At 36.1% G+C, this 14136-nt stretch overlaps 1 protein-coding gene across 2 annotated transcripts in view; it reads left to right on the top strand.

Moving 5' to 3' along the window:
* The window catches only part of LOC136033184 (FERM, ARHGEF and pleckstrin domain-containing protein 2-like), a 158226-nt gene that overhangs the window by 114193 nt on the left and 29897 nt on the right, over positions 1–14136 (top strand). For both annotated transcript variants that reach the window (XM_065713892.1, XM_065713897.1), the window contains exons 16-17: positions 2253–2439; positions 7232–7341. In XM_065713892.1, the coding sequence (XP_065569964.1) occupies positions 2253–2439; positions 7232–7341 (297 nt within the window). The remainder of the gene's footprint in view (positions 1–2252; positions 2440–7231; positions 7342–14136) is intronic.

Here is a 14136-nt window from a genome sequence, read left to right as displayed (position 1 = left end):
TCTTACCTCGAAACTGTGTCAAATTAGCTTGGAGGTTTGGACTATATTAGTTTGATGATCGGCAAAGCCGTTTGGTAAAGTAAAATACTAAGAATGGCCATCTGAGCAACAAATTTCTACTTTTTTCTCTTTTTTTATTATGTGTTCACATTTTATGAACTAATCATTTACCTCTTACGGTTCGTTTTTTTAATGATTAAATAAAAAAAAAAGTTTTTTGTAGAGTTGCGAGAAAGAATCAAACTTTAGCGCAAGGAGCGGGGTGTCGAGGAGGAAAAGCCCCTTTCATATACGGAGTAATTTCTGTTCGCTTTAAGTTTTAATGTCGCTCCTTACTTTCATTTCAAAAAACTTGTTTTTTTATTTAATTTCTGAAAGTTTTTGAATTAATGCATGTCTGATTTTGGCTCTCCGTACATAAATTATTAAAATGAAATTTGCATATTAATTCTTTTTTTGGCTAAATGGCTTTCTCTTAGTTTTGATCAGACGATTTTGAGAAATAAGGGGTGGGGAAGGAGGCCTAGTTGCCCTCCAATTTTTCGGTTTCTTAAAAAGGCAACAAGATCTTTTAATTTTTAACGAACGTTTTTATTAGTAAAAAAAAATACGTAACTTAAGAATTAACTTACGTAACAAACTTTTATATTCTTATATTTTTGATTATGTATATATGAGAAGGTTGGTCCCCTCGTTAATACCTTGCTCTTCACACCAAATCTTATTTTGTCCCAATTCTTTAAGAATGACCCCCGAATCAGAAAGGCCGTAGAATAAATAGTTGAAATTACTTAAAAAATTTTTAGCATAAAGAGTGAAGTATTTATCTCCTCCTAAATACCTCGCTCTTTATGCTAAAGTATTTTTAGAACCCCTCATATGCGTAATAATCTCTATTCGTTTTAAGTTTTAATGCTTCTCCTTACTTTCAATTGAAAAAACTTTCATGTTTATATTTTCATTGTTTTTTTTATACTAATGCTAGAAAGTCCTGCGCCCTTTTCATTGAATTTCTCTTCCCCCATGAAATATTCCTCCAAGGAAAGATCCTCCCATATAGCCCCCTCCCCTGAACCCCACACCCAAACCAAAAAAAAATCCCCCTGATAACGTTGGTACACTTCCCAGTAACTATTACTGTATGTAAACATTGGTCAAAGTTTGTAACTTGCAGCCCCTCCCCAGGGACTGTGGGGGGTAAGTCATCCCCAAAGACATAGTTATTATGGTTTTCGACTATGCGGAACAAAATGGCTATCTCAAAATTTTGATCCGTTGACTTTGGGAAAAAAAGAGCGTGGGAGGGAGCCTAGGTGCCCTCCAATTTTTATGGTCACTTAGAAAGGGCACTATAACTTTTTATTTCCGTTAGAATGAGCCCTCTTGCAACGCTCTAGGACCACTTGGTCGATACGATGACCCCTGGAAAAAAAAAAAAAAAAACAAATAAACGCGCACCCGTGATTTGTCTTCTGGCAAAAAATACGAAATTCCACATTTTTGTAGATTGGACCTTGAATTTTTTTTCTATAGGGTTCTCTGATACGCTGAATTCGATGGTGTGATTTTCGTTAAGTTCTTATGACATTTAGGGGGTGTTACCCCCTATTTTCCAAAATAAGGGAAATTTTCTCAGGCTCGTAACTTTTGATGACAAAGACTAAATTTGATGAAACTTGTATATTTAAAATCAGCATAAAAATCCAATTCTTTTGATATATCTTTTAGCATCGAAATTCCGTTTTTTAGAGTTTCGTTTACTATTGAGCCGGGTCGAACTGTTTGATATGATTCTTGGCGCAAGTCCGGTAAAAATTTATGGTCTTTTATTTCGGTATTCAACATTTTACTTTAGGTTTGTTGGTAAAATTGCGCCTTTTGGCCTTCCTTTAAAGGGATCAATAACGGTTTTTTGGGTATAACCTCTGTGGCGAGACCGTCCCAAATTAAGGTGCATTGTTTGTCAAAGCTCATCTTATATCAACCACTGCGAGGGTTCTTCTCTTATGGGTAATCTAACCGTATCGTGTTTGCTCTGTGTGCTGTATCAGCTTGGGAAGTGGTGGCACAAGCCGAGATAGCTTCTTGGAGGGATGGTGTTTAATGTAGGCCATCTTGTATAAAATAGCCATTGACGCACATCAAATCTTTTACTTTGAAGTCATGATAGTACCCGATTGGTGTTCTAAGTTCCCATTGAAACTGTATTTTTTAGGGTGTCATTTATTGAATGATTCTATGTTTTTTTTTAGCTGTATGAATCATACATATCTGAGCATGGCTTCCTTCTCGAGAAGTTGGAACAAGCGACGCGTAACAGTCGAAAGTTCGATAAAATAATTAAGGACTTCGAATCTCAGAAAGTTTGTTACTTGCCTTTGATGAATTTCTTTTTGAAGCCCCTGCAAAGGATTCTGCATATTCACTCCCTGCTGGAAAGTAAGCTCCAATGAAATTGTTTTACTATTTATATTTTACCTGTCTTTAGTTTTATAGTCAATGGGGACATATCCTCAGAACTTTGGCCTTAGAAAATTCAAAAAGAGGTGATTAGGATGGATTGTCAAAGTCATAAAAATAGTAAATTTTTGGAGTGAAATCTATATAGTGTATGTGCAAATGTCCCGAGTATTTTTATGGACAGATTCGTGTAAAAATAAGTTCGAGGATTTAATGAAGGCTACTTAACAGATCAGTAACTTCTAAATCAGTTTTTAATACTAATCAGTTACTAATAACAATAGCTGAACTATTTGTTTCGCCTTTTCAGGTTCCAGTAATATTTCTTAGGTTTTACTGACAAGAAAGTCAATATGCGACAAGAAAGTCAAGAAAGAGAGGGGGTAATAAAGAAGTAGTGGTGTAGCGTGAGCTTTTCCTGTCTCAGGCAGACCGGAAATTTGTAGTTTCACTATTTTAATTATTAATCAAGGAAATTTGTAAAAGTAAAAAAAAAAAATACGGCTTCAAATTTTTAATGATTAAAAATGCACTTTTAGTCCTTTTTTTCATAGCAAAACCTTTTGTACAATTGTCAATCTGAATATGATTGTCATTTTCAATTGCCAGAATAGTTAAATTTGCTTGCCTTAACGTGGGCATAGACAATCTGAGATGATTTTTGATTGATTATATTAGGTTTAATAGAGAGTAGAAGGGGTTTGTATAAGAATTATCTGAGCGATAGGTCGTATGAAAACAAAAGGAATGTAAAGAAAGTGGAGAAAGCATTAAAATATGAACTAAGGAGATGTGAAATGGAGGCGATGGATAAAATTGCTGAGGATCTGGAAGATGCGGCTAGACGGCATAATAGTAAAATATTATACTGGCATGTTAATAAATTGAAAGGGAGTAGCCGATCCGGACTAGTCCCAGTTAAAGATAGAAATGGGGTCACAATTAGTGATAAGGAAAAAGTTAAAGAAAGATGGGTGGAACATTTTGAGAATGTGCTAAACCGAGATACAGTTGCAGGAAAAGATATAGATAAAAATGAAAAAGTTTGTGATACCTTGGATGTGAAGGAAGATTTGTTTAGTGAGGAAGAATTAGCGACAGTACTAGAAGGATTAAAAAATAATAAGGCCCCAGGTGCTGATAGTATGATTAATGAGTTCCTTAAATATGGTGGCTCTGAGGTTAGGAATAAGCTACTGAAGATTATGAACATGATTTTTGAAAAAGGGGAAGTACCCAATGATTTTAGGAAAACCTTAATTAAACCACTGTATAAGAAAGGTGACAAGAGTGAATGTCGGAATTATCGAGGCATTAGTCTGGTCTCTGTAGGTAGCAAATTACTGAGTAATATGATACTTTTTAGACTGAGACATGCTGTAGACAAAGTTTTAAGGGAAGAACAATGCGGTTTTAGAAAAGGTAGAGGATGTGTCGACCATGTTTTCACTCTTAGGTTAATAATTGAGAAGTCCCTTCGTTGTCAAACACCTTTGGTCCTTAGTTTTATCGATTATGAGCAAGCTTTCGATTCTGTTGATAGAACAGCGTTAACAAAGGTCTTATCGTTATATGGTATACCAGAAAAATACATTAAAGTGATTTGCGCTATGTACGAGAATAATACTGCTGCGGTTAAGGTAGGAAATGAGGTTAGCAACTGGTTTTGTATTAAATCAGGAGTTAAGCAGGGTTGTGTTCTATCCCCCTTTATATGGATCATTTTGATGGACTTCGTCTTAAGGAGCACAGGAAAGGCAATTGGAGACCATGGAATCAAATGGGGAGGAAGAACGCTCCTGGACTTAGATTATGCTGATGATTTAAGCATATTAGATGAAAGTGTGAGCAAAATGAATGAATTTTTAGAGGTTTTACGAGTTCAGGGTGCTAAAATAGGCTTGAAAATTAATGTTAAGAAGACTAAGTCACTAAGGTTAGGAATAAGTGAAGATGAACAGGTGACCTTAGGTAACGAAAAGATTGATCAGGTTGGGAGCTTCAGTTACCTTGGTAGTATTATTAGTAAAGATGGTGGGAGCAGTGAAGATGTTAAAAGTAGAATAGCTAAAGCTCAGGGTGTTTTTTCACAGTTAAAAAAAGTTTGGAAGAATAGAAAGATAAGCCTACAAACCAAGATTAGAATATTAGAAGCTACAGTGATGACAGTGGTCAAATATGGCTCTGAAGCATGGACACTCCGAAAAGCAGATGAAAATTTACTAGATGTTTTCCAGAGAAATTGCCTACGGATTGTTCTGGGTACCCGGCTGACTGACCGTATTTCAAACAGTAGGTTGTACGAAAAGTGTGGATCAATCCCGCTTTCTGGGGCTATAATGAAAGAAAGGTTGAGATGGCTAGGCCACGTTCTACGGATGAAGGATGACAGATTACCGAAGATTGTCCTTTTTGGCCAACCGTCTGGGGCTACACGGAAAGCAGGTCGTCCTTGTCTGGGTTGGGAGGATGTCATAAATAAGGATTTAAAGGAAATGGGAACTTCCTGGGAGGGTGTAAAGAGGGAGGCTTTAAATAGATTAGGTTGGAGGAGGAGCCTGCGTAGCTGTGTTGGCCTCAGGCGGCTTGGTGCTGCAGTGAGTTATTAGTAGTAGTAGTAGTAGTTTGGTAATCCATCTTCACGTTTGAACTCAATAATATATTTTAATAAGCCCAGAGAGTAAATCTTGCAATATTGTTCTGTTGCAGCTGTGAAAGCCTGTTGACGCACGTGCTCATTTTTGAATTCTTCTTTATTAACGTCTTGAGGAGCTTGGACTAAGTTAAGTTTGTCCATCCTCATCATCCCTCAGGTCTTACAAAAACATATTTTTGTGCTAGATTGTGCCACTGTTGGTATCTTTCAAAATTTTCAGTAGTTACTATGTCTGTTGAAGGAAACATAGTTCGCTTCAAGTCATCTTCATACGAAAACTGAACACCTTTACTTCTGTCGCCAAATATGTGTTTCCTCCTGGTTCGTCTGGTGGGTTCAAAGGAAATTCCATGCTCTTCACATTATTATTTATTAATATATCATAGCGTCATTCTCGAATGGCTTTTGTTTTGCTCCTAATACAGTTTGCGAAGCACGTGTTTTTGGGAATGGGAACTTTAATTTTAAAAATTATTATTATTATTTAAGGGAGATGGGAACTTCCTGGAAAGGTGTAAAGAGGGAGGCTTTGAATAGATTAGGATGAAGGAGGAGTGTATGTAGCTTTGTTTTTCAGGCGGCTTGGTGCTGCGGTTAGTTTTTAGTAGTAGCAGTATTTTTGGAGAACATTAATTATAATTTAGTCCCTCTGTTTGTAATTACTATTCAGCATCATTGACTTCGCATAGTACATGCTCCCAGAAACTTAAATAGAATAAAAACTAATGCAATAGCATATCGACTAATAAACCTCCTGCATCTGTAAAATGTATTAAAGCTTTCGCTTGTTTCCCTCAATTTTTCAAGTACAGTTAAATTTTCTTAGTAATGATCTTAATATAATTTACAGCATCACCTCCAGGATTGCGACTACTAGTGGTTCATCGCTGTTTCTAGTTTTTTTTATAATGCCGACAAAAATCACTAAATCAGCACATAAATCACTAGACTGTTGAAGAGAATTACCAAATCAATCAAAAAATCAGTAAAATCTAGTTTTTTTTTTACCGGGTGGCAACTCTGGTCACCTCTAGCGCTCAAACGTGGGAGCGGAATCCCCTTTAAACTTTTCACTACGGATTCAAGAAGAACTTCCTATCGGGACGTCGATATAGAAAAAAAGTAGCCGGACTGTAGCGTAACAAACTAAGTCACTGAAATTACTACTCCTGAAGACGCATTTACGCAAATTAGGTTTTGCAAATTGTTTGGACAAGGAACGAACTTGGCAGGATTTGATTCGATTGATATGTTTTATCCATTATTGCACACTTGCTATCCACAGTTTAAAATGTTGAGATTATCAGCCTAAAGTTTACGTGTCATTACGTGTTTATGTGTCAAAGTTAAGTATCGTATAATTTATATCTTCCGCAGTTTTGTTTCTCGTTTCAGTGGAATCTATAAAAGATTCCTCTACTCTTAACTCCCTGGTTTTCAATCTTCACATATTAATTGGCTGGTTTGATCTTTGTGGGAGGTGAGATTCATTATCTGCTTACTGATCTCATCTGGTTTTTATTACACTGTCACCGGGAAGGCGGGAGTTTGTCGACGCCAACGTACCTCACTGTTGCGATCGCTAAATTCGAACTTCACTTATTAAATATCGCAGTACTTGCCACTGCCCCTTTTCATATGCTGTCCTGGGACATGGCTCCCTTTGCCCCTTCTCCCATTCCTGCGCAACTATAAAGAGGATCGACTCAGGACTAATATTTCCTTAGAATTACTGCTTTTGAAAAAAATAAATTTTAAGACATTGTTTCGGTTAATTTGCCGTCGGTGCATATGGAAAACAATTTTTACCGGAAAAAACTTTTACTTCGAATGAGCCAAAAAATTCATCCGTAGTGATATTCCGTTGGGACTTCAAAACACCTACACCTGGCATTATATTGATGAAAATTGTGTGTATACTCCTTCACCAGATTCTAAAAAAACTGAAGGGTCCATGTATTAACTAAAGTTTATCTGTAAAAGTTTCATTGAAAAAAAAAAATAGTTTATCCATGAACTTTATTACTTTAAAGACTAGAAGAAAATTAGAGGAATTGTGTTAAAATTATGTTACTTTTGCAAAATTCTTCTCTTTTTTACCTCGTTTACTTGCAGGGCTTCTGGATCATTATTCGACAGATCATATGGATCATGGTGCGTGCACCGAAAGTCTTCAGATTATTCGACCCACAGTTAATCTGGTAGCACAATACATCCGCAACACTGTAAGTTTTACTATTTCATTATTGTCTTCTATTTTATTATTATTCCTCAGAGCTGCACATCTCGTTATAATAAGGATGACCTTGGATATGGTGTTTAAAAAGGATAAACACAAAAATTTCAACTACAAGTAAGGAGCAACCTTAGAAATTGAAGAGATAACCCCTCCTATATAGAACGTCAACAATGATTGTATGACTTTTTATCATACAAGAAATAAAAAATATAATATTTTTTTTTAAATATCACGAATCACAGACCAAAAGTAATTGAATATCCCGGCTCCATGACTAATTGCTGTTTTCAGGGAAATTGAAAAGGGGAATAAATATTAAATTTAACTTAGGATAAAAAGAACAACAAGATAAGAAGAAAAGGTAAATAAAAAAGGAAGAAACTAAAAAAAAAAAAATAAAAGAATCCTAGCTTCATTATTGTAAACGAGTTCAACCGAGACTAATAGACAAGGTAAGATATCCAAGTTAACCGCATCAGCAGCAAGCAGGCACGTATGCAGGAACTTGTTTTTTTTTTGGGGGGGGGCAAATCTTTTAAAACAGTAGATTCAGTCACATTATATTATGTAACATCTATAAAAACCAAAAGTACATATATCTAGAAATAGAGACTCACCCTATATGCAAATTACAATCTACGAGCAGAGCTAAGAGCAAATTTTTCCATAATCTAATCGACTGATACAGAAACATCTCGATGGACAATCAAAAGTGCCAAGCCATTTAGTCGGCCTTCATCCATTCGGCTGCGAAGATAGGTTTTTAGCCTTTTCATTGAAGAAAATGACCTCTCAAGATATGTTGTAGAAGTTGGGATGACACGGAAAATGCGGAGTAACGTATGAACTTTTGTAAATATGCCTCGATCACACTCAGCCAGGGTCTGCACTGCCGTCTTTGGAAAAAGACAGGCACTTTCAGCCACTTTGCCCGCTATAGTTGAAGCTCAGCCTTCATAGCGGACTCCGAGCTTGTTAGATCTGGGGCATATAACTTGATCAGTTCTTTAACATCGCCAATAGGCTTTTTTACTACAAAAGATGGCAGGGTTCCGCTAAGGCCTTTCAGAATAACTTTGTGCTTTGTGGATCGATATTCGAGTGATTGTATGAGTTGGTTTACGAATGGGATGAAAAGGGGAACTCGATAGCAAAATTTTATGTGATTTTCAGCCGGGATATCATGTGAGATGTTGCCGACATATCTCTTTCGTGGCATGACAATGGTGATTTCCAGTTCTTGGCATTTGCTCGTGACTTCCAAAACAGGTAACCGAACTTCTCCCCGGACTTATTTCGTGTTTCTAGAAATATTTCTGTCATACTTTCTGCACACTGAATGTACATAAACATATCGATGTTTTCTTACAGCAGGAGCTTAGACAAACTCAGTGTTTACCCCAGAAAAAATTCATCACAATAAAGGTTACTAAAAAGTTCAAGCTTAGAGTATTATTGAGCAGACTTCTGGCTTTTGACAACGCCACGGAGTCCCCATTTGTCTCTATGTCTTCTAGGACCTTAAAGATCGGAACACATAACTGTTTTGATATCTGTATTGCATTGTGTCTTTCGACCCATAGAGTTTCGTACACTCCTTTAAGATTGACTTCAGTGTAAGTATTTAAGACGCTTCGCTTAGCACTGAAGTGAAAGAAATTAACTGTTTCCCAAATAACCATCATACAGCGCTTTATATCAGGGATCTTGCTCGAGTCCGTCAATGCATGCTCAGGAGTGGGTGACACAATGAACATACTTGGCAAATGGATGTTTGTTCGAGATAAAAGCCTGGGCTCGTGACAAATGCCCACTCATGTTTGTAGTCCCATAATACCATTGTCCCCTGTATAGTTCCATATGTAGACCAAGTTTCTCCATTCGACTTAGGATAAATTGACCAAGGCTTTCACCTCGCAAGCCTTTAACAACAGCAAACTCGAAAAACACTTCTCTGAACTGAAAAGTATTTGGTGTCCCAAAATTGAAGCCCTGGAGCCATCTTTTCCTGCCTTGGTATGTTGGTTGTCACGTCCGCGAGGATGGTGAAAACCGAGCCGATTTCACTTGATCAACAATCTTTGTAGTAATGATCTGTCCACAAATATCGACTAGTTCGTTCTAAATTAGAAAGCTGCAGTACTGGGCATTGCCCGCAATTTTTTCAAATACCTCTTTGGATCGTCTTTCATTTGATAGCGTAGCAAGGTCCTGAAATTTCCATGGTTTTTACTAGGTCTACAAAGGTCAATTTCTCCCAATCCTCGTCACCGTGCAGCGCAAGTCTTTGCCGTCCACACTACAGTATTGTGTCTGTGATGAGACGAAGCCGTTTTTTGTTTATTTTTATTTCATCTCTTTTCTGAGTATTCAAGACTTCGACTATAGAGGACTTTTACCTGCTTACTATTGCCAGATAACTTTCCCCCCAAATAACAGCGTCTTTATGGTACGCGTTTGACTGATTTTTAGAAAATTATTCTAGGGCGTTTCTCCAATTCACGTGAGGCTCCATAACAAGCTGCCCTAATTTTTCGTGAGACCCCTTCCGGCTTGGTTACAAGCAAACAAAGCGCAATATTTGCAGAAATACCCTTTTTTCACTGAAGAAAATAAAAGCCGAGGGTACTTATCCATTCAGCTAACTTGAAACTTCCTTGTTTTTGAGACTGTCATATAGCTGGGAAAGGATAGCTCTTGTTTGGTTTAAAATGCTTTTTCGTAAATTATATTTTATCAAACAGTTCGTGGTAACGAACTGTAGTAAGGAGCGACCCGGCTCAATAGTAACCAAAACTCTAAAAAATTGAATTTTGATATCAATAGCTACATCAAAAGAATTGCATTTTAATGCTGATTTTAAATACATAAGTTTCATCAAGTTTAGTCTTACCCATCAAAAGTTACGAGCCTGAGAAAATTTGCCTTATTTAAGAAAACAGGGGGAAACACCCCCTAAAAGTCATAGAATCTTAACGAAAATCACACCATCAAATTCAGCGTATCAGAGAACCCTATTGTAGAAGTTTCAAGCTCCTATCTACAAAAATGTGGAATTTTGTATTTTTTGCCAGAAGACAAATCACGGGTGCGTGTTTATTTGTTTGTTTTTTTTTCTCAGGGGTCATCGTATCGACCAAGCGGTCCTAGAATGTCGCAAGAGGGCTCATTCTAACGGAAATGAAAAGTTCTAGTGCCCTTTTTAAGTGACCAAAAAAATTGGAGGGCATCTATGCCCCCTCCCACGCTCATTTTTTCCCAAAGTCAATGGATCAAAATTTTGAGATAGCCATTTTGTCAGCATAGTCGAAAACCATAATAACTATGTATTTGGGGATGATTTACTCCCCCACAATCCCTGGGGGAGGGGCTGCAAGTTACAAACTTTGACCAGTGTTTACATACAGTAATGGTTATCTGGAAGTGTACAGACGTTTTCAGGGGGATTTTATTTCGTTTGGGGGGTGGGTTTGAGGGGAGGGGGCTATGTTGGAGGATCTTTCCTTGGAGGAATCTGTCATGGGGGAAGAAAAATTCAAGGAAAAGGGCGCATGATTTTCTAGCATTACTATAAGAAAACAATGAAAAATAAACATGAAAACGTTTTTTCAAATGAAAGGAAGGAGTAGCATTGAAACTTAAAACGAACAGAGATCATTACGCATATGAGGGGTTCTAAAAATACTTTAGAATAAAGAGCGAGGTATTTAGGAGGAGATAAATACCTCGCTCTTTATGCTGAAGTATGTTTAGTAATTTCAACTATTTATTCTACGGCCTTTCTGATTCAGGGGTCATTCTTAAAGAATTGGGACAAAACTTAAGATTTAGTGTAAAGAGCGAGGTATTAACGAGGATACAAACCCCCTTGTATACATAATAAAAATATAAGATTATGAAAACTTGTTACGTAAGTTGCTAAGTTACGTATATTTTTTACTAATAAAAACGTTCGTTAAAAATTAAAATTTCTAGTTGCCTTTTTAAGCAACCGAAAAATCGGAGGGCAACTAGGCCTCCTTCTCCACCCCTTATTTCTCAAAATCGTCTGATCAAAACTAAGAGAAAGCCATTTAGCCAAAAAAAGAATTAATATACAAATTTCATTTTAATAATTTATGTGCGGAGAGCCAAAACCAAACATGCAATAATTCAAAAACGTTCAGAAATTAAATAAAAAAAAACTAATTTTTTTAGCTGAAAGTAAGGAGCGACATTAAAACTTAAAACGAACAGAAATTACTCCGTATATAAAATGGGTTTTCCCCTCCGCAATCCCTCGCTCTTTACGCTAAAGTTTGACTCTTTGCCACAATTCTACTTTTTAAAACAATTAAAAGCTTTAGCGTAAAGAGCGAGGGATTGCGGAGGGGACAACCCATTTTATTCTAGTAATTAAGTAATTAATTCAAATTCTAGTAATTTTAAAAATTCAAGTAAATTTTAGTAGTAGTTGTGACATAGAACTTCGAGTAGGTGGGTAGGGGAAATATAATTCAAATAAACGGATAGAAATTCTGTATAATTTTTCGGCTTCTATAGGGTTGAAGCCACTTTGACCCTTCTATCAGTTTTGCATATATTCGAATATGTATGTGATGTCGGTCATGGCTTTCACGGAAACAACAAATAAGTCGACGAATAAACACATTTTTATTGCTTAATTAGTCAATCAGTGAAAAGGCGTATTTTGAAAAAAAAAGTTGCCATCTGATACTGATTGGGGAATGTTAACTATTATTTCGGTTGATCTTACAAGTAAAAATTCATTATGAAAAGGAATTTATAGTGAGTTCGAAAAAAACCTGAAACCCCTCGAAAATGGTCTTAGAGCAAAACGAAAAATGCACCATTGGGATCTGTATGGTCGAAAATCTTGTACAGGAAAATAAAACTCCCTCAACCTGAACAACAAGGAAAATAACTTTTTTGCAAAGATAGCGTTGATCTGTTTCCCGTTTTTATTCTTTTTTTTCTGGCGAGGCTAAGGGCGACCAGAAGATCATAGAGAGATGTTTAATAGCTCATTAGAACGGAAATTTAATTTGCTAGTGTCCTTTTTAAGTGACCAAAAAAATTGGAGGGATGCTAGCTCCTCTCTCCAAAAGGCCCTCTTCAACTAAAGTCATCCGATCAAAATTTTGACATAGCCCTCCATAGTCCCTGGGAAAAGGGCTGGAAGTTACGCAATTATGGTACAACAAAATCCAATATATTAAATTAGATTAATAGAGTTAGTAGTTTAGTCGGAAGGTAGGTAGGTTTTATTTTTATCCACAATATAAACATAAATAAAAAGGTTCTTATGTATTATTCAGAACACACTAAATAAGTGTTAGGTTCTTTCGTGAAACAAACTACGATAAAGGTACATTTTAATTATATATTTTATGTATAGAGGTGGTTAGGTTAGGTATATTAGGAAAATTGTGAAATTACAGCTTAGATTTGCAACCTAACCTTTTGTCTGTGTGGCTATGAAACCGGATTTTCTCATAAAATGTACCTGCATCGTAGTTTGTTTCACGAAAGAACCTAACATCACTTGTTGAGTATGTTCTTAATAATACAAAAGTACCAATAAATGACACTACTAATAAATTATTGCAGCAAAAAGAAAGCCGTAAGTACTTCTGCTGCAAATTCCTGTTATGATTTATATCTTATAAATAAATGTTCTAAACATAACAACTCATGATAATCCACCTAGCCTATCTTACATATAGAAAAAATAACAGCACATAAAAGCATAGAAAATCTTAGACTTTAATTAGGACGTCAAAGGTTCAACTCATTAAAGATTTTGTGCCTTCTGTATGATTATGTGGAGAAAATTACCATTGTTAAAGCTATGATAGTTCTTAACCAGTTTTGTGTTTCCTGTTACGCCCAAAATAAAGATTAACCACCAAAATTTGAGCGATTTTGAGCTTGATTTTTTTTTTTCTGGTGATTTTGGAAGAAAATGGTATCACTTTTTTTACATTTTCTTTCAGTATTTCAGAAAAAAATAAAGCTATTCGAATTTATAAATTCATTGTTTCTTTTATTTTCCATAGTCTCCAAAGAAAAGGTTGTAAGTTATTCAATTGTCACGTTGTTCGCACATAGCCTGGTATTTGTTATTGGGAAATATTTGGACATTTTTTTTTCGAGGGATTTTCCACGGAAAGTTTTCCATGGGAACGAAAGCAAGAGATATTTTACATGCAGGGGGGATTGCCTGATAGGAAATGAAAAACTGCCACAAATTAAATTATGAAATTCAACTGGGGGAAGGAGCAACATTGAAACTGAAAGCGAGTATAAGTTATACTGTATATAAGGGGGGCTGTCCCTCACCCTAATAAAAAATGTATATAAAAATAACACTGTTGTTTCTACATTAATTTTAGATTAAAAATGGGCAAAGATTAATTCAAAAAAAAGTTTTCCAGAGGAAGTTAAACAGCGAATTTGAAACTTAAAACGAACAAAAACCATTGGTTCGCGGTCTATCTATCATATTCTGATAAAACTAGTGCAACTAAACCAATATAATATATTCCTGTGTTTGTATATGTTTGTATGAACTAGCGCTACTGAAAACACCTGAAGGCCAGTATAAAAAACAAGAACAGTGATCGTGGCTGCAGCGGTAGCTGCAACCTAGTAAAGAGCGAAACACAGCTCATAGTGACCAACAGTAAAAAAAGAGCGTGTTTTGAAGAAAACTGCCTAGTGAAAAAATTGCCATCTAACACTGACTCAGGAATGGTCACTATTATTGCGGTTTGTCTTA

This window comes from Artemia franciscana, chromosome 1 (genome assembly GCF_032884065.1).
Source record: "Artemia franciscana chromosome 1, ASM3288406v1, whole genome shotgun sequence".
Lineage (NCBI taxonomy): Eukaryota > Metazoa > Arthropoda > Branchiopoda > Anostraca > Artemiidae > Artemia > Artemia franciscana.
The sequence above is the reverse complement of the archived record's forward strand: the minus strand, read 5'-3'. Positions and strand labels throughout refer to the sequence as shown.